This window comes from Colius striatus, chromosome 25 (assembly GCF_028858725.1).
Source record: "Colius striatus isolate bColStr4 chromosome 25, bColStr4.1.hap1, whole genome shotgun sequence".
NCBI classification, from domain to species: domain Eukaryota; kingdom Metazoa; phylum Chordata; class Aves; order Coliiformes; family Coliidae; genus Colius; species Colius striatus.
The window spans coordinates 2,154,455-2,172,582 of NC_084783.1; the positions used below are offsets into that span (position 1 = coordinate 2,154,455).

An 18,128-nucleotide genomic window follows, 5' to 3' on the forward strand; every position below is an offset into this window, starting at 1 on the left:
TGCAGTTTCCAAGACTGAAAACTTGTCTTTTACATGAAATCTGAGGTGGATGTGATGCCCCTGACTCCAGGAGCAGAGGCAGTAAGTATGCTACAGAGATCTACCCACCTCCAACCTTTGTGCTGGCCAGCTGGAGATCATGGGCACCAGGGAAGGAAGAGCTCAGTAGGTGACATCCATCCTTCCCAGTGGAGATGGGGCCAGTGGCTCCCTGTTTCCCACTGGGCTCCAGGGAAGGAAGAGCTCAGTAGGTGACATCCATCCTTCCCAGTGGAGATGGGGCCAGTGGCTCCCTGTTTCCCACTGGGCTCCAGGGAAGGAAGAGCTCAGTAGGTGACATCCATCCTTCCCAGTGGAGATGGGGCCAGTGGCTCCCTGTTTCCTACTGGGCTCCAGGGAAGGAAGAGCTCAGCAGGTGACATCCATCCTTCCCAGTGGAGATGGGGCCAGTGGATCACCGTTTCCCACTGGGCTCCAGGGAAGGAAGAGCTCAGCAGGTGACATCCATCCTTCCCAGTGGAGATGGGACCAGTGGCTCCCTGTTTCCCACTGGGCTCCAGGAGATGCATCCCCAGCAGGGAGCAGGGAAAAGTGGCCAAGCTGTGACTGCCAGCACTGCCCATCCCACCACAGCAGATCTAACGCTGGCACTGCCAACCCTGGGCATCCCCATACTCTACCATAGCCCCATCCCTCCTCCAGTGGGGCTGGGAGACAAGCCCAACCCTCCCACCCTCACCCCATCCCCAGAAGCAGGCAGCTGGCTCCTAGAGGCAGGCCAGGAGGGCAGTGAGTGGCACCTCCTTCTCCCCTAGCAGCGTGTCCCGCTTCAGGCTGCTGCCCTTATTGACCACCTTCAGCTTCAAGGACATCTTCCTGGCATGACCAGGACCCAAGCCATCAAAGAAGAAGTCCTCGTTGAAGATGGGATTCCTGCTGTTCTTGATGATGGTGCTGCGCTGCTTCTGCAGCTTCCCGGGGTTGAGGCACAAGGACACGCAGCAGTTGATGCTTCGCACGTCGACCAGAGCATCGTAAAGCTCCTCGGCTGAGATGAGCCTCACCCGCAGCCGAGCGTTGGATGGGTCGTATTCAGCTCCCAAACGCAGGTTCCCACCCCTGCTGAGCCTCAGGCTGTGCTCCTGGTCACGGCTCTGAGGCAGATCTAAGGGTAAGAGAGCAGCAGGGGGTTGCCCCCCAGCCGAGGTGCTCCTAGCCCGGCGTTGAGCGCTGGGGCTGGTGTCGGCTGAGCTGTCATCGGTGGATAAAGAGCTGTTGCGGGCTACCGAGTGCTTCAGCTTGATCACTTTGGACTGGCTTTCCTGGCTGAAGATCTTGAGCAGGGACACGGAGCGGGACAGCAGCGGGGAGCCGAAGGGCGACGACTCGGCTGACGAGCACGTGTCGCTTTCGCCGCCGCTGAAATAGCGGCCGGGGTGCATCAGCGCTGCCCCCAGGTCCGTGGGTGTCCTCCTGCCCCCCTCCCCGTTCACTTTAGCCCTGCGCTGAGCACCGGGAGAGGTGGCAGGAGAAGGGCAGAGGCTGCTGTGCTCGCTGTGGAACAGGGATTCCTTGCGGCGGGTGTGGGGGCTCTCCACCAGCGTGGCGAAGCCGTAGGAGGTCTGTGCCTTGGGGACGTAGGGGAGCGACATCGCCGTCTGTGCCTGGGGGTCCACGTTAGTACCGAACGTCCCTTCGGCCGTCCAGTCCTCGGCGCTTTCGATCTGGATGATGTGGCGGCTGGCGGCGCGGGGCCGGGGCCGGCTGCTGGGGCGGGGGCTGCGCGGGGCTTTGCGCCCGGCCAAATCCTGCTCCGAGGCTGAGGGAGCCAGGGAGGGAGCTGCGGGGGGCTCGGAGCCCTCGGCTTCGGCGGGGGCCGCGCTCAGCTTGGGAGGGATGAAGAAATCGGGGATCTTGTCGGGGGTGAGGACGTTGCTGTAGCGGGACCCCCGCGGAGAATCCTCTGGTCCCGCACCCCGGGCCCCGCCGTTCTCAGCCACCCCGCGCAGCCGCTCCAGGAGCCACATGTTGCTGGCGGGTGCGGAGCTGGAAGAGACCCGAGAGGCAACGCTGTCACCGGGATCCCGGCACCAACGGGAGAGGCAACGCTGTCACCGGGACCCCGGCACCAACGGGAGAGGCAACGCTGTCACCGGGACGGAGCCGTCAGCCTGGGGAGCGACCAGAGGCACTGAGAGATGGGGATCCGACAGCCCCGGGGAGAGGGGGCAAGGACGGGAGGGAACCGGCCACACCGAGGGAGACAGGGACCCGCCGGCCCGGGGGAGAGGGGACAAGGACGGGAGGGGATGGACCACACCGAGGGAAACGGGGACCCGCGGGCCCGGGTGGAAAGGGGACAAGGACGGGAAGGGATCGGCCACACCGAGGGAAACGGGGACCCGCCGGCCCGGGGGAGAGGGGACAAGGAGGAGAGGGACCCGCCAGCCCCGGGGGAGAGGGGGCAAGGATGGGAGGGAATGGACCACACCGAGGGAGACAGGGACCCGCCGGCCCGGGGGAGAGGGGACAAGGACGGGAGGGAATGGACCACACCGAGGGAAACGGGGACCCGCCGGCCCGGGGGAGAGGGGATAAGGAGGAGAGGGACCCGCCAGCCCCGGGGATGAGGGAGAATGGGCAAGAATCCGCCGCACCGAGGGGCACAGACGTGCGGGGCACGGACCTGAGAGATGGGACGGGACACGACGGGGCGGCCGCGGCGCACGGGGAGCAGCTGCCGGGACGGGACGGGACGGGACGGGACGCGACGGGACGCGACGGGACGCGAGGACCGACCGACGGAGCCTCCGACCGACCGACCGACGGAGCTTCCGAGCGACCGACGGAGCTTCCGAGCGAGCGGCGCCGCCGCCAGCGGGACGTTCCCGGGAGCCGCCGCCGCAGCCGGAGCCGGAGCCGGAGCGGAGCCGCCGCCGCCGCAGCCCGGGCGGGGCGGAGCGGCCGCGATCGCGCTTTTATACGGCGGCGGCGGCTCCGCTCCTTCCCCGCGCCGCCGCCGTAATCCTCCGAGCGCCGCGCCCCCGCGTTTCCCCGCGCCTCGCCCCGCCGGACCGGCACCGGCACCGGCCCCGAGCTGCTGATGCTCGAGAGGATGCGGGGAGCCGGCCCTCGGGATCCCCGGCTGCCTGCCGTGAGGATGGGAGAGGGGTGGAAGCAGTCCCGTGGCCTCCCCACCCCACTCCTCCCCCTCTTGAGCTCCTCAAAGGGCTGAACAAAGCCAGCGGCTCTCCAGGGCTCTCGGAGCTCAAGGACTCGCCGGCTGCATCAAGTGGTTTCATCTCGTGGCTGGAGGAGCGGGGGAAGGCGGTGCCACACGTCACCCAGCTCAGCAGAGCCTGGCAGGACAGCGCTGGGGCAGGATATGGCCCAGGTGGTGCGAGGGGCAGAGGGGTAAAACGGCAGGAGGATGCTCAGAGCATCACTGCAGAGCCCAGGGTGGGAGGAGGGGGAGCAGGAGACTCAGAGCAGGGTGATTGGCCCCAGCTCTGTGTGGATTTGTAGCCCTGGGGACGGGGATGCTCTGAGCAGGACAGTGGGAGGATGAGGAGCTGCTGCTTTGTGGATGCCCTGAGGCTGCAGGGGAGACACCATCAGCCCACTGCCACGCTGGGCTGGCAGGAATTGGCAGCAAGGAGAGGCTGAAAGGTTGAGCTGTTGCAGCAGGGACTGCCACTGCCCAGCAGCAGCTGTGGGAGGTGGGTGGAAGGTCTCAGCTCCTGCTGCATCCTGACTCCTGACTGATAAAAACAGCCAGCCAGTCACACCAAGCCAGGCCAAGAGCCAGCAGCCACTTCTGCCACTGCTTGGGAAAGGTGGCAGGAGAGAAACTCCTCAGGGGCTGAGCTAACAGCCCCTCTTTCCTCTCTGGAAGCAAACTGCCCTCTGCTCTCCCTGCTCTCCTGTGGTTTCACCTCATGCCCTTGGCTCACCATGCCCAAGCCTCTGCCAGCAAAAAGTGGGTGCCCCCTGGCAGGGTGAGTGCTCTGATTTAGGGGCTTTCTTGGCATGTTGCTCTGCATGGCTGAGAGCAGCAGCTCAGACCAGCTGCAGATCATCACTGGCACAAGAGCAAACCTGGGAAAAGGTGCTGGGAACCTCCAAATGAGACATGTGGGGAGCAGGAACCAGTCAGGCCCTGGAGGGATCTGTGCAAGGGTGTCTCAGAGGCAGCAGTGGGGAAGGAGGATGGATAACAGTGTCCTGGCTGCATTCAGGGCTCAGCACTGCAGGGCAAGGAGTCCTGGGCTCTGAGTGGGGAGAAGGCAGCAGATGGAGGCTGGGAGAGGAGGATGAGGCTTCATGGGAAGGGAAGGCTGGGGAACAAAAGCCTGGTTGTTTGCTTTTCTTCCACCCAGCACAAGGGTAGGTAAACAAGGCTGCAGAAATGGTTCAGTTCCCTTGAGATAACACTGGAGCTGGGCCAGCCCTGCCCACTGGGCTCAGGGCCAGCCCTCACTGGGCCATGGAGGGGAACTGGGTGCCCAGAGCTGCCCTGGGCTCAGCTTGGGGCAGGGCTTTCAGGTTTGAGGTAGGAAAGGAGCTGCAGCACTCAGGTAGAGACACTGAGGTCCCAAATGTGCCAGTTGCCACTGAAGGGACAATGGGAGAGACCCCAGTGCTCATGGCAGGAGCTGCTGTGGGTGCTCACAGCTCTGGCACCTCAGGAACAGGGTGGCATCTCTTCCTGGGGCTACAACCAGCCCCAGTGCTGGCACAGGGCTCTCAGCACTGCACTGCCACAGCTGCTGTCCTGACTCAGGAACACAGAACAAACCCTCACAGAGTCAGCAGAAAACAAGGTTTCCAGGGCTTGAAACTGGGCTCTGTACTCACTGGTGTGAGATGGACAGGGGTCCCCAGTGCCAGGCTGGAGCTGTGTGTGGTGCCTGGCAAGGCCTGGGCACGGTGGATGAGCAATGCCTGGCTGGGGACAATGCCAGGACTGTGGGGACAGTGCCAGGGCTGGGGGTGGCAGAGCTGGCAGTGTGCTACCACCTGCTGGAAGCTGGGAAAGGAGAGAGCTCAGCAAGAAGGGGCTGGTACCAGGACCCTGGGATTGAGGGATGTGGGCTGAGCCCCTCTGGGGCAGGAATGCTCCAGACATTCCTTATCCAGCTGGTTGGTTATTGCCATGGAACTCACCATGAGCCAATGTCAGAGACACAGTCCCTCTGCCCAGCACAGACTGAACTGGGCAGTGTTTGTTGTCAGCATGGCTGGAGACAGACACAGGGATGGCTTTGGAGAAGAGGAGGCTGAGGGCAGACAGGAGCACTCTGCAGGTCCCTGACAGGAGGCTGCAGGGAGGTGAGGGTTGGTCTTTTCTCCCAAGCAACAAGTGACAGGACAGGAGGAAAGGGGCTCCAGCTGCCCCAGGGGAGGTTGAGGTTGGAGCTGAGGCAGAACTGTTCCCCTGAGAGGGGTGTGAGCCCCTGTGCCAGGCTGCCCAGGGAGCTGGGGGAGTGCCCAGCCCTGGAGGGATCCCAAAGCCCTGGAGCTGAGGTGCTGAGGGCTGTGGGTCAGTGCTGGGCTGGGCAGGGTGAGGGCAGGGCTGGGACTGCAGCAGCTCAAGGGCTTTGCCAACCAAATGGTTCTGTGGTTGGCTGGTGAGCTCACCAAAGCCCTGAGACAGCCAGGAGGCCACAGCCCTCTGCAGTCACTTCTCTATCACTTCCAAACCTTCCCACACCTCCTCAGCCTCCCCAGGTGGTTCCCCCTTGAGCCTGGTGTTGACTCTGGAGCCTACAGATGCTCACCCCAAACACAGCAGCAGCCACTGGCAGTTTCAGCTCATGATCCATGACCCACTTTGCTCTGCCATTGCCCAGTTCCAGTCCCCTGTGGGGTTCCCCTTGCCCTCCCCTCACCCTCACCCCTGCAAGGACCAATCCAGAGTGGGTGCAGAGCACATGAAATCCAGGTTGGGAAGGAGCACTCCCTGACTGCTCTGTCCATGGCCACACTTAAGGCTTGATAGTTGTTGAATTGAGGGTTTTTTCTGTCTGCCCAGCTCCCAGCCTGCCTCCCCCACAGGGTCCTGCAACCCTACAACCTCAGATTGAGAGCACAGTACCCCCTGAACCCCTCAGCCATCAACACCCCACACCAGCCTCAACCAAAGGGCTTCAATCCCTCAAGCAAATCCCCTGCCAGCCCTTGGGGCACCTCAGGCAGCATCCCCAGGCTCGAGGAGGCAGGGCAGAGGCAGCAGCAGCTTGGGGAAGGTGTGGGCTTGTTCTCTGGGGGCTGGAAAAGAAAGTCTGGGCTCTCACTGCCTTTTTTTCTGCCTCTGCTATTGAGGGAAGGACACAATTATCTTTGCAGACGCATTACTACATGAGAAAAAATAGCAGCTGAGCTGGAAGCACCATGCCTGGGTAGGTACCAGCTATCAATGGAAAATTACACAGGCATTACTGAGCTTTATTTAGGGGCTTGTTTTATTCATTGACTCAGCCAGCAGGCAGCCAGCCTGGCAGTGCCATCCCAGGAGGAGCTGCTCCAGCAAAGGGGAGAGGGTGCAAGGGTGAGCTGCTCCTCACCCAAGGGCTGGAGGCACAGGGGTGGCATTAAGGAGCTGAGATAAGAGCTGGGATGGGTCACCAGCATCTTGTTGGGAAAGGATTTTGGTGTTGGCCAGTGCCAGGGCTGGTGATGGAGATGTCAGGAGGATGCTGCCCAACTAGGAGTTCACAGCATCACATCACCAGGCTCCAACAGCTCTGGGCAGCTTTCTCCTGCCAGGTGCCTTTTCTAAGGGCTGCCTGTGCCATGCAGCCAGAGCCATGCCCAGACTCACCACAGGGCTCTCATGCCAACTGGCCACCACATTCATAAAGAGGTGCCAGTCTGGCTGTGGCAGGAGCCAGATGAGGCTCTGCCAGGAGATTTGGAGGCGAGTGGCCACATCCTGCCCATGGCAGAGGTGGAGCTGAGCCTGCAGGCAGCAAGAGCAGGCAGGGCAGGGAGAGGCTTCAGGCTGGAGCCATGTGCCAAGGGCAATGGGATGAGGCTGGAAAAGGGCAAGGTCTGGATCCTGCCCTTGGGCCACCCCAAGCTCAGGCAGCTCCAGGCTGGGGCAGAGGGGCTGGAAACTGCTGGAGGGAAAGGACCTGGGGGGGTTGGTGCCAGCAGCTGAACAGGAGGCAGCAGCGTGCCCAGGGGGGCAAGAAGGCCAAGGGCATCCTGGCTGGGATCAGCAGTGGGGTGGCAGCAGGAGCAGGGCAGGGAGCAAAAGTGTGGTGGAGAGGGGCTGAGGGAATGGGGATGTTGAGCCTGGAGAAGAGGAGGCTGAGGGGAGACAGCAGCACTCTCTGACACTCCCTGACAGGAGGCTGCAGTGAGCTGGAGGTCAGGCTCTCCAATAATGAATGACAGGACCAGAGGAAAGGGGCTGCAGTTGCCCCAGAGGAGGTTGAGGTTGGAGCTGAGGCAGAACTGTTTCCCTGAGAGGGGTGTCAGCCCCTGTGCCAGGCTGCCCAGGGAGCTGGGGGAGTGCCCAGCCCTGGAGGGATCCCACAGCCCTGGAGCTGAGGTGCTGAGGGCTGTGGGTCAGTGCTGGGCTGGGCAGGGTGAGGGGAGGGCTGGGACTGCAGCAGCTTCAAGGGCTTTGCCAACCCAAATGTTTCTATGATTCTACAGTAGGTGTGAGGAGGAGATGCCATGCAGGACTGGCACCTCAGGGCCAAACCCTGGGTGCTGCAACCCCTTCCAGAACCAGGAGGTGACCCAGGGAGCAGAGATAAATGACCATCCAGGATGGGACACACTGGGGCCAGCCAGGAGCTGATGGCCATGGAGACACTGTCCTGGCACCTCAGCATCCCTGAGCCCATGGGCACAGGAGCTGGCAGCAGCAGCCCTGTCCCAGCACAAACAACTCAGGTGCTTTGCTCATTTCCATGTTTAATTAGAAACATATTCCAAAGCAGGACCCCCCAGCACCAGCCAGGCTGCAGGAGGGGCCATGTACACCATAAAAACCAGCTGAAAGCCTCAGCTGCCTGGGGGCTGCTCCCCAGGGCCATGGGATGCTTCTCCTCCTGGCAGCCACAGCCTTGGGAGCCAGTAGCAGCAGCTCACCCCTGCCCTGCACCTTCCCTGCAGCAGCTTGGGTCTGGCTCTGGCTCAGGGAAGGCTGCAGGGACTTGGGGCCACCAGGAGCTTCCCACAGCAGCTGCTCCTGGGGAAAACCCGTCTGGAAATGTGGGATCAACAGGGAGAACCAGCAGCACCATCCACCAGCAGATATCTGTGTGCCCAGCCTCATGGGTAGAGCTAAACCAGGGGCTCCAGCTCCCACTGACTGAGGATGCCATGGGTAGGGACACCCTCCAAATGTCCTGGCAGAGAGAGGGGCCTGAGGCAGGGAGCTGGGTCCTGAGCAGCAGTAGTGGGTGAGAGGCACAGCTCTGTGGGCAAGGGGCTGGTCCTCCAGTTGCCCCTCACACAGATACACACACATCCCTGCACACACACACCAAGCTGCTCACCCCAGCCCACCCTGGGACACAGCTCCTGGCACCAGCCCAACCACATTTGCTCTGTCACTGTGCAGAGATCAATCAATTCCTTGTGCCAGGATGCAGCCAGCCCTGAGGGCAGCAGTGCTGGGCAGGGGACTGGCAGCCCCATGCAAGCAGAGCCCCTGGGCAGGACAGGGCCAGGGCAGCCCCATAGCCATGACCACCCATTGCCAAGGATGAGCCAGGGGCAGCCCTGGGCAGGAGCAGCCAGATTTGGGGTTGGGTCCCTCTTGGTGTGGTCACTCCCCAGCTCCCACCCTGGCAGTGTTTCACCTGCATACAAGGGATAACAGCTTCATGTCCAGCTGGGGAAAAGACCCCCATGGAGGGGAGGCAGCAAGGGGAAGGGGGATGTCTTCAGGGCCAGGGACCACGAGGCTTCACTGGGGAAGGTGATGTGGAGCCAGATCTTGGCCCTGGGGTGTGTGGCAGAGGCTTTGCCTCCCTCAGAGACCAGGCACAACCAGAGGAGGAGAGCACAGAGGGAGCTCAGCTTTACCCCAGGGCTGGGGCAAGCCCACAGTGCCAGTGGGGAATGGGTCAGGGGCTCACATACCCCTGGTATCACTGTTTCCTCTGGACAACCTGCCGGAGGTGCAGCTCGCTCTCTGCAGCCACGATGGGCTGCTCGTTCTGCCTGTGGTGGCTGATGAGGTGGCTGATGCTCTCAAACAGCACGTCCTTGGTCCTCACCTGGGGGCAAAAAGGACACAGAGATCTTGGAGCCAGGAGAGCTGCCTCCCACACAGCTTCCCTCCACATCCCCAGGCACAGGATTGTCCCCCTGTGCTGGCCCTGGAGAGGCTGCAGCTCCAGGGCTGGGCTCAGTGCTGGGCACCTCACTCACTGCCACAGGGACACTGAGGGGCTGGAGCTGGGGAAGGGGCTGGAGCACAAGGGTGCTGGGGAAGGGCTGAGGGAATGGGGGTGTTGAGCCTGGAGAAGAGGAGGCTGAGGGGAGACAGGAGCACTCTCTGACACTCCCTGCCAGGAGGCTGCAGGGAGCTGGGGGTTGGACTCTTCAATAATGAATGACAGGACAAGAGGAAACAGCCTCAAGTTGCCCCAGGGGAGGTGGAGGTTGGAGCTGAGGCAGAACTCTTTCCCTGAGGGGTGTCAGCCCCTGTGCCAGGCTGCCCAGGGAGCTGGGGGAGTGCCCAGCCCTGGAGGGATCCCAAAGCCCTGCAGCTGAGGTGCTGAGGGGTCAGTGCTGGGCTGGGCAGGGTGAGGGCAGGGCTGGGACTGCAGCAGCTTCAAGGGAAGGTTTAGATTGAAGCTGAAGTACAACCCCACAACCCCCACCCATCTGCAACCAGCATCCTCCAGCAACCCACCCCACCTGTCCCCTATCACCCAGCCCATGCTCTGTCCTTACCACTCCCTCAGGGTCCACCAGCAGCAGGTGCTTGGGCTGCCCACTGTGCATCCCAGTCAGCACGTACTGCCCTGGGTTGGTGAGGCTGTCCCTCACCAGGAAATCTCCATCCATCTGCAGGAGCCTCTCAGCATCCCTCCTGCTCATCTTGCCGTGGTACCAGGGCTCATGCCTCAGCTGCTCCTCCGTGGGGGCGATGGGGGCTTTCCTCGTGGGGGGGCTTGGCCACTGGTCCTCGATGGGGATGCTGGTGCCACCCCCTGCAGTGCATTCGTGGAGCTTCAGGGCATCCTCAAATGGCCCTGCAGGAGATGAGGAAGAAGGGTGAGGTGGCACAAAGCAGGGAGCAAGGGCAGAGTGGGGCTGTGCAGCAGCAGTGGGACCTGAGGTTACAGCATGAGCCACCTCTGGGTCGGATTCCACTGTGCCACAACCACAGAGAGGATGGTGCCTCCCCTTCCCCTCCCATCCATGGGATTTGGCAGGGTAGGCAAGGATGAGCCCTGGCTTATGCCCACAGAGCATGACACTGCTGTGGGCTCAGCAGGTTCTGCTCACTCATATCAAAGAGGTCCTTTTTGGGGCTCTCCTCCAGCACCCCCCTTGCTGCTGCCTCTGGCTCCCAGGCGTCCAGGCTCTGTGTGTTCACGTACATGTGCTCCTCGTAGTCCCGTGGCCCCAGGGGGTGGCTGTCTGCCTGCAGGTACCCATCACAGGGCTGGCCTGCAAGGACCAAGCATCACAGGGAGAGGACAGAGCTGCAAGGGACCCCCACTCCCATTGCTTGAGGTGTATGTGTCCCCCACACAGCAGTACCCACCCTGGTTCTCCACGTCCCAGGGTGGCCCCAGCTGGCTGCTCTGGTCTCTCCTGGCTGCAAACCCACCCTGAGGAGAGGAAACAGGGATGGGAATCAAGGAGGGAAGTGTCTGGGATCCTCAGCAGCAGCCCCAGGGGTCTCACCTGGCTGGAGGGAGCAGAGCTGGAGGGCTGGGTACGGATGTGGCTTTGGGTTGTGCCGTGACGGAGCCGGGAGTCGATCAGTCCCCCCGGGGGTGGCTCCTTCCCTGGGATGCTGTTGTAGTAATCGTGCTCAGCTGCCTCTTCATCCTCTCCCCAGGCTGACTCCTCTGCACCCAGCACCCTGCAGAAGGGACAAGAGGAAGAAGAACAAGGGGAAGCTTTCAGAAGGTGAGCTGGGGACACCTTAAGCAGCTCAGACCCTTCCACTCCCCACACCCTGCAGGTACTGGAGCTCCCAGGGCAACCCCAGCTAGGGGGTATGCTAAAGACAGGGGGTGCAGGGATGCAGCAGGGTCCCCCCCTTACCTGTCTGGGGGTACCACCACCTTGGGGGGGCTGTGCAGGTACTGCTTGAAGCGCAGCTCAAAGGCCTGTCCCACCGTACTGATGACGCTCTGCGCCAGCCCCTCGCAGCACTCCAGGATGTGGCAGGCTGTGGACAGACATTTGGATGGCTCCAACGTTTTCCCCCTCCAGCCTTCATCCCCCAGCATATCCCTCCTCTTCCCCAGAGCTCCTGGGCAGCATCACCTCTCTGGTTGATGGGATCCTTGGCGACGTAGGCTACGTAATCCGTGGTGTCCTGGGGGCACAGGGGGAGCTCAGGACCTGCATCTCGCTGCTGGAGCAGGGCTGGGGGGTACCAGGGTGAGGAGAAGGGCTTGGCCCTAACCTCACATCCTGCCCCAGCTCCAGGCTGCCCCATAGTTCAGCTCAGGCAGCCCCAGTCCCCACTGTCCCCTCAGCCAGGGGAGGGCTGAGCGTGCCTCACCGTGTCCCCTCCGGAGGCGAAGGAAATGGATTGCATGTGGTGGTTGGCAATGATCTGTGGAAAGGACACAGGGGTGGGAAAGAATTAAGCCAGGGGGGCACCAGCCTCCCTCCCAGTTTGCAGAGAGAGAGAGCAGAGGGCTGGCAGGGCCAGGGATGGCTCTCACCTGACGAGTGGTGGGGATCATGAGGTTCAGCCCATCGACAGAGATGTTGACAGCGATGCTCATGCCGGCGAAGCGCAGGTTGCTCTTACCCAGGATGGAGAAGAGGGCTTTGTTGGGAGCCTGATGGGGGGAGAGGACCAGGGGGTGATGTAGGCCACCAGAACTAGGCTTCCTGGGGTGAAGGAGGCAGAGAGACACCCCAAGGGACTGCAGGCTCTGCCCAATGAGCCAGGTAAGCATCCCCCCAGCACTCTGACCCATGGAAAGGAGCCCAGGGAGACAAAGGCTGGCTGCAAACTCACCTTCTTCTTCCAGATGCCCTTCACACCCGGCACAGCCTCGTATAGTCTGTTGATGGCTTCCCTGCAAGCCACAGCCCCCCAGCCAGGTTACTGCTGCAGACCCCAGCCCCTTCCCAGCTACTTCCTCAGGCCCAAAGCTCTGCAGAGCAGCAGCCCAGGGCCCTGCAGCCTCCCCCACTGCACAGCCCATGGTGTGTAATCCCAGCTGGGGCCACCTCCCTTCTCCTCTTTCCACCCATTGACCTGCAGCAGTGCCCTTCATCCACATCCCTGGATGCAGGATGGATCCCGTGGGGCTGGGCTGACCCTGGCCCTGTGTCCCTCTTTCTCTGTAGGGCCCCAGGGAGGGGGAGCACCCAGGGCTGACAGGGGGTCTGGGTGGCACTGGTGGCTGGGTGAGGGGGACCATGGGGCTGTACCTGGTGACCTGTGTCCGGGTGTTGAAGTCGAGGGACCTCATGGAGCGCAGCACCTCGATGCAGCCCATGTACTGCAGGGGGGGACAGGGTCAGAGCAGCCTCCTCCAGCCACCACAGGGCAGGTGATGGAGAGGAGGGGAGCACAGAGAGAGGAAGGGGAAGAAATCAGTGAGAAGGTCCCCTTTCCACTCCCAGCTCCAGGGATCACACAGCACCTTTTTTCCCTCCCACCTCCAAACGTCCCATCTCAAGCCCAGACCCTGCGCTGAGACCTGACAAACTCACTTGTGTGCTATGGCTTGTGATGCTCTCCTAAGGGGTGGCTGCTGCCGACTCCCAGGCTGCTTCCCCAGCCCAGAAAGCCCCTGACCACCTCCCCAGCCCAGAAAGCCCCTGACAACCTCCCCAGCCCAGAAAGCCCCTGACCACCTCCCCAGCCCTGGCCAAAGCCTCTGTCCCAGGGTACCCCACACCACACAGGGAGCAGAGCTGCGTGTGCAGCCCTGACCCCCCTCCAGCCCCGACCCCCACCACATCCCCTCAGCCGCGGGCACCCGCGACACGGGATCGGCCAGAGCCAGAGCTCACCGCCCCGCCACGCACAGGACCGGCGGCTCCGCATCTTCCCCCGCGTCCCCGCCGGGACGCGCCGCGCCTGCCACTTACCCTGACGATGTAGGAGACACCGGGGCCCAAGACCCTCTCGTCGGGGTGCAGCCAGCCCTGCGCCGGCTTACGGATGAAGCTGCCTTTGCGGCTCCACTCCTCCCCGGGCGGCCGCGCCGCGTCCCCCCGCCCCGCCCGCCCCGTCGCTCCCGCAGCCCCCCGCGGCCGCCCGGGCGCCGGCAGCGCGCAGGGCGCGGCACACAGCGGCTCGCAGGCTCCCAGCACGGCGGCCAGAGCCGAGGGAGCTCCCGGAGCGCCGGTACCGCCAGCACGGGCTGAAGATGAGAGTTCCCGAGCGGCGGCACCGCGGCCGAGGAAAGCGGCGGGGCCGGGGAACTTCCAGTGCGGCATCCGCGGCAGCAGCGCGCAGAACGTGGTGCCGCCCTCGGGCTCGTCGCCCACCGCAGGGCACGGCCCCGGAGCGGCGGGGGCCGGCGAGGGCATGGGGTTGGTCAGCGGCTCGTCACGGAAGCGGTCATACTTAGGCTCCGGGAGCATGCCCGGGGCCGGCGCTTCGCTCCGCCGCCGCTCCGAGCCGCTCCGAGCCGCCGCCGCGCCGCCCCCCCGCCCGCTCCCCCGGGGCCGCGCCGAGCTGATGTCATGGTGCGAGCGCTCAGCCGCCCTCCCCGGCCCCCTCCCCCGGCTGGCAGCGCATCCTCCGCCTTCCCCCACAACCCCCCACCCCCGCTGTCCTGGACCAGTGGCGGTTTCAGCATCCTCCGGCCGACAGCGCATCATCCGCCCCCCTCCAGCATCCTCATACCCGCCTTTCCACCCCCCCTCCAGAGCTCCTCTCGGCTGCTCCGGCGCCCTGCGCTGCTCTTTACCCCGAGACACCAAGGAGGGCTGCGGGGAGGCGGCGATGGGAGCCCCGACACAGCCGGCACCGTGCCGGCATTCGGGGACAGGGGAGGAAGAGGCCGGGCAGATTGCTCTGAGCATCCCCGGGCACGGCTCTGCAGCCCCCACGCCTGGGCTACCCCATCATCCACACCCGTGTCCCCCATCACACCCGTGTTCCCCATTCACACCCGTGTCTCCCATCACACCCGTGTCCCCCATCACACCCGTGTCCCCATCACACCCGTGTCCCCCATCACACCCCTGTCCCCCATCACACCCGTGTCTCCCATCACACCCGTGTCCCCCATCACACCCCTGTCCCCCATCACACCCGTGTCCCCCATCACACCCAGCCCGTGGGGACGGAGTCACTCGTGCTCTGCCCTGGGTGCTGGTCCAAACCCATTGGCCACGGCTCGGGGCTCACAGCGGGATCTCAGCTTCACGGCGGGCATTATGGGGTTAATGGGCTGGGGAGCGGGTGGCTGTAGGGCAGGGGAAGGCCCTTGTCATCCCCCACCCCGGGAGCCCTGATTGATGCTCAGGGTGTTCCCTCCCCCCTCATTCTCTGCAATTAGCCGGAGTGGCAGGCGAGCAGCTTCTGCAAGGGGCCAGCAGCCCCCCAGCCACTGCCCTCACCTGCAACGGGGCCATTTGCTGCTCTTTCCACGTCCTTCAGCACCGGGAAGCACTTTGCAGGGAGCCTGGGCTTGGGAGGTGGGGGTGTGGGAGGCTTTGCCAGCCTTCCCTGCACAATGGAGCTGCCGTTTCTGTGCCTCCCAGCCCAGTGCTCTTGTTCACTCTGATATCATCTCCCTCCAAAGCCAGGTCTGGCTCCTGCTTGTTTATTTCTGTCTGGAGGGCTCAGGCAGTAAAAAGCACAATCATTTTCTTGCTTCTCTGCCAATATCTGCAGCAAGCAGGGGAAAAAAAAACCCAAACCCAAACCTGAAAGGGACTTTCTGACCTCAATCAAGTAATTCAAGCTTCCTCCAGCCCTGGGGCTGCTGCTTTTTTTCCCAGCAGCTCAAAGGACTCAGAGCTCCTGTTGAGACCAGCACCAGCCCACAGCATCCTTGCTCAGTGCAGGGCTCAGAGAGGGGCCAGGCTGTGTGAGGTGGGTGTTGGGCTGGCGCCAACAGAGCTGGGGATACCTGTTGTGCAGTGCTTAGAGCTCAGGCAGAGGGTGCAAGCCCCATCCATCCCACCCAAAGCCCAGCACAGCCCTGGCAGAGTCAGGTATCAACCCTGGAGCCATGGTTTCCTTTTGAGTTCATCCTCAAAAGCAGAAACCTGGGCTTTGCTGCAGATGCTGAGCCCTGTGCCAGGCTGCCTGGGCACAGAGGGGCTGTGGGATGAGAGGGGACCACAGCTGAAACCCACCCCCTGGCCCCTGGCTGCTCTGCAAGGATCCCTGGGGATCCTTGCCTTTCCCTAGCCCAGCCCTGCATCCTCTCCATCACCAAACTCAGCACAACCCTCAGGCTCTGTCCTGCAGTGCCAGGAGCACCCACACTCAGCTCCAGCTTCCCAAGGAGCCTCCTCCACCGGGTGAAAACCACCCTGCTGCTCATCCTGAGGATGCAATGCTGCCCTGGGCCTGCTCTGCAAAGCCAAGCAGGATCTCTTCCCCCCACACCAACTGGCACAAACAGAACCTGAGCCTCCCTAGAGGCCAGCAGTGCCCTGGGCAATGCCTTTGTCTTGCCTTCTCCTCTCTGTCTCCTGCTCCCTGGCAGGTGACTGAGGGGGGTGAAAGCCAGTAATTGCTCTAAGTGCAATCAATAAATCAAGGTAATAGAATTACATTTGCTGTTGCCATATTAGGAACCACTTCTCTGCTCTCTCTCCTCTCTCCACCCTCCTTGGTTTTGTTTTCCAGCTGCTGCAGACAGTGGAAGGAGTCAGGCTCCTCTCTGCTCTCAAGCTGGCTCCAGTGGGACCCTGTGGGAACTCAGGGTCCTGCCCAGTGTGGGTGGCTTTGGGTGCAGGTTTCTGGGGGTGGGAGTCAGCCCAAGGGAAGGCACCAGGTCCCTGTGGAGGTCACAGGCACTTCATACCACGTGTAGTGTGCTCTGGGGGTGAGATCAGGCACCCTGTGGCATGGGGTTGGGAGCAGAGCCAGGCACAGAGCAGCAGCCCCCACCAGCCCTGTGCCCACCACAGCAGCATGTTTGCCTCTAGCCCTGAGAGGCTGGCACAGCTCTCCTTCTCCTGCACAAGTCCCTGCTGGCCAGGGGATTATCTTCCTCTCATTTGCAAGTGGGCTCAGGCTCTGGAGAGTTATCTCCACATCAAGGGCTTTCCCCTGGCTGCTTTTAATCATTGCTTGAAGGAAAGCCTGGATTGCAGCCTTGGCTGCTCCTTGGGCATGGGGCAGCCTTGCAGCATCTTGTTGCTCCACCACTCTGTGGGTTCTGTCTCACTGTGACATCCTTCCAGGCTGTCCTGGCCACCCTCTGCCACAGCCACACGTGCACATGCTGGCCCCACAGCCCTGGGACTGAGCCAACACAAGCCAAGGCTGGTGAGCAGAGCTTCCACCCCACCAGTCCCCAGGGGCAGCTGATCCCTGGTGGCACCTGATTTGCATAACTTCTCTAAACCCTGCCTAATTAATCTCCTTACACCTCTAGCATTGCATTAGGGGAATCAACAGCAAGTGCTCTCCAGCCCATGAAGGATTAATTAGGGGAGGAGAACACGTGCACACACGGCCAAGCACTGAGTGGTGCCAGGGTGCACATGGCTCTCCCTGCTCCCTCCACATCTCCCCTCGGTGCCAGGCTTGTGGAAAGGGCCAGGACCCTCCTGAGAAGGTGCTGGGCTGTAGTGACCTCACTGAAGCTGATGGAAGCACTGAGAGGAGGGAGTCACCAGCCTGGCACTGAGCAGGGCTGAGGCAAGCAGAGGAGCAGCCCTTCAGCAGCCTGTGCCAATAGCCCCTGGGGTGGCTGCAGGTTGCTGCTCAGCCTTTTGCTCATGGCCTGGCTCCTGCTCCAGCCAGGAGGTGCCTGTAGGCAATGCCAGCAGCAAGAGCCAGCCCTTCACCAGAGCATCATAGAATCCCTGAATGGTGGGGGTGGAAGGGTCCTGCAGAGCTGTTACAGCTCCAGCCCCTGCTCCAGCAGCTTCCCCTGGCTCAGGGGGCACAGGAACGTGTCCAGGTGGGGTTGGAAACCTCCATGGAAGGAGCCTCCACACCCTCCCTGGGCAGCCTGGGCCAGGGCTCCCTCACCTCAGCACCAAAGGACTTTCTCCTCCTGTGCCAGGGGCACTGCCTGTGTGCCAGCCTGTGCCTGGTACCCCTTGTCCTGCCACTGGCCACCTCACACCAACCACTGGCCCCATCCTCCTGACACCCACCCTGCAGGGATTGATCAGCACTGCTGGGCTCCCCCTGAGCTCAGGCTTCTCCTCTCCAGGCTGAGCAGCCCCAGGGCTGTGGGTTGATGGTGGGCTGAGCAGTGTGAGGGGAGTGGTTGGACTCCAGGAGCTTTTCCAACTGAAATGATTCTGTTCAGCATGTGCTCCTTTGAGCTCATTATGATTTTTAGAGGTATCAAAGGGGTGTAACATTAATTTCACTGTTAATGAAGCAATTGAGTCACTTTGGACACTGGGGCTTTGCTGAACTGCTCTGAGGTTGTTTCTCTGCTCAGTCCCATGGTCTGTAGCCGATTTCTTGAGCTGATTTTGGAGGCCTCCTGCTCACAGGTGTCTGCACAATAGGCAAGAGGCTACTGGCACCTATTGCATGCATTTAACCCTTTGCTTGCCACTCTCTGCTCATCACTCAACATCCAAGTGATGGGGCACCGAGTTCAGCGTTGAACGAGGCAGGGGGCTGTGTGTGTGCTCTGTGACTAAGGCTTTCTGGAAACACAGACACCTGCAACCGGGAGGAGGACGAGGGAGGCCGGGAGGGGATGGAAGCGCTCCCCTCAGAGGGCTGTCACCCTGTGCCAGGCTGCCCAGGCACTGCCCAGCCCTGGGGGGCTCCCAGAGCCCCG

The 18,128-nt window shown here is 62.5% G+C and overlaps 2 protein-coding genes across 5 annotated transcripts; both read right to left on the reverse strand.

The window, feature by feature from the left end:
• Positions 1–745: 745 nt before the first annotated feature.
• On the reverse strand, positions 746–2,899 carry C2CD4C (C2 calcium dependent domain containing 4C). 3 transcript variants are annotated; one of them, XM_062014971.1, is made up of 3 exons: positions 2,780–2,899; positions 2,687–2,749; positions 746–2,046 (listed from the first exon to the last, which is right to left on the reverse strand). In XM_062014971.1, the coding sequence occupies exon 3, from the start codon at positions 2,025–2,027 to the stop codon at positions 768–770; it is 1,260 nt and encodes a 419-aa protein (XP_061870955.1). In that variant the 5' UTR covers positions 2,028–2,046; positions 2,687–2,749; positions 2,780–2,899; the 3' UTR covers positions 746–767. The 3 variants fall into 3 exon arrangements, with proteins under 3 accessions (XP_061870955.1, XP_061870954.1, XP_061870953.1); XM_062014970.1 differs by having other exon boundaries at positions 2,687–2,899; XM_062014969.1 differs by lacking the exon at positions 2,780–2,899 and having other exon boundaries at positions 746–2,171; positions 2,687–2,769.
• Positions 2,900–7,933: 5,034 nt separating this feature from the next.
• SHC2 (SHC adaptor protein 2) lies at positions 7,934–13,770 on the reverse strand. Of its 2 annotated transcripts, XM_062014948.1 has the most exons (13): positions 13,273–13,770; positions 12,607–12,677; positions 12,188–12,248; positions 11,886–12,005; positions 11,720–11,773; positions 11,479–11,530; positions 11,254–11,380; positions 10,888–11,068; positions 10,745–10,811; positions 10,483–10,647; positions 9,925–10,226; positions 9,106–9,242; positions 7,934–8,366 (listed from the first exon to the last, which is right to left on the reverse strand). In XM_062014948.1, the coding sequence occupies exons 1-12, from the start codon at positions 13,768–13,770 to the stop codon at positions 9,114–9,116; spliced, it is 1,827 nt and encodes a 608-aa protein (XP_061870932.1). In that variant the 3' UTR covers positions 7,934–8,366; positions 9,106–9,113. The 2 variants fall into 2 exon arrangements, with proteins under 2 accessions (XP_061870932.1, XP_061870931.1); XM_062014947.1 differs by having other exon boundaries at positions 7,934–9,242.
• Positions 13,771–18,128: the final 4,358 nt, after the last annotated feature.

Bases quoted from the DNA above. Each gene is read 5' to 3' on its own strand.
- C2CD4C (XM_062014971.1), bottom strand. From the start codon at position 2,027: ATGTGGCTCCTGGAGCGGCTGCGCGGGGTGGCTGAGAACGGCGGGGCC.
- SHC2 (XM_062014948.1), bottom strand. From the start codon at position 13,770: ATGCTCCCGGAGCCTAAGTATGACCGCTTCCGTGACGAGCCGCTGACC. The intron at 12,249-12,606 runs GTACAGCCCCAT...TGTGGCTTGCAG, and splicing joins ACCCGGACACAGGTCACCAG to GGAAGCCATCAACAGACTAT. The intron at 9,243-9,924 runs GTAAGGACAGAG...TTTTGCCCCCAG, and splicing joins TGGTGGACCCTGAGGGAGTG to GTGAGGACCAAGGACGTGCT.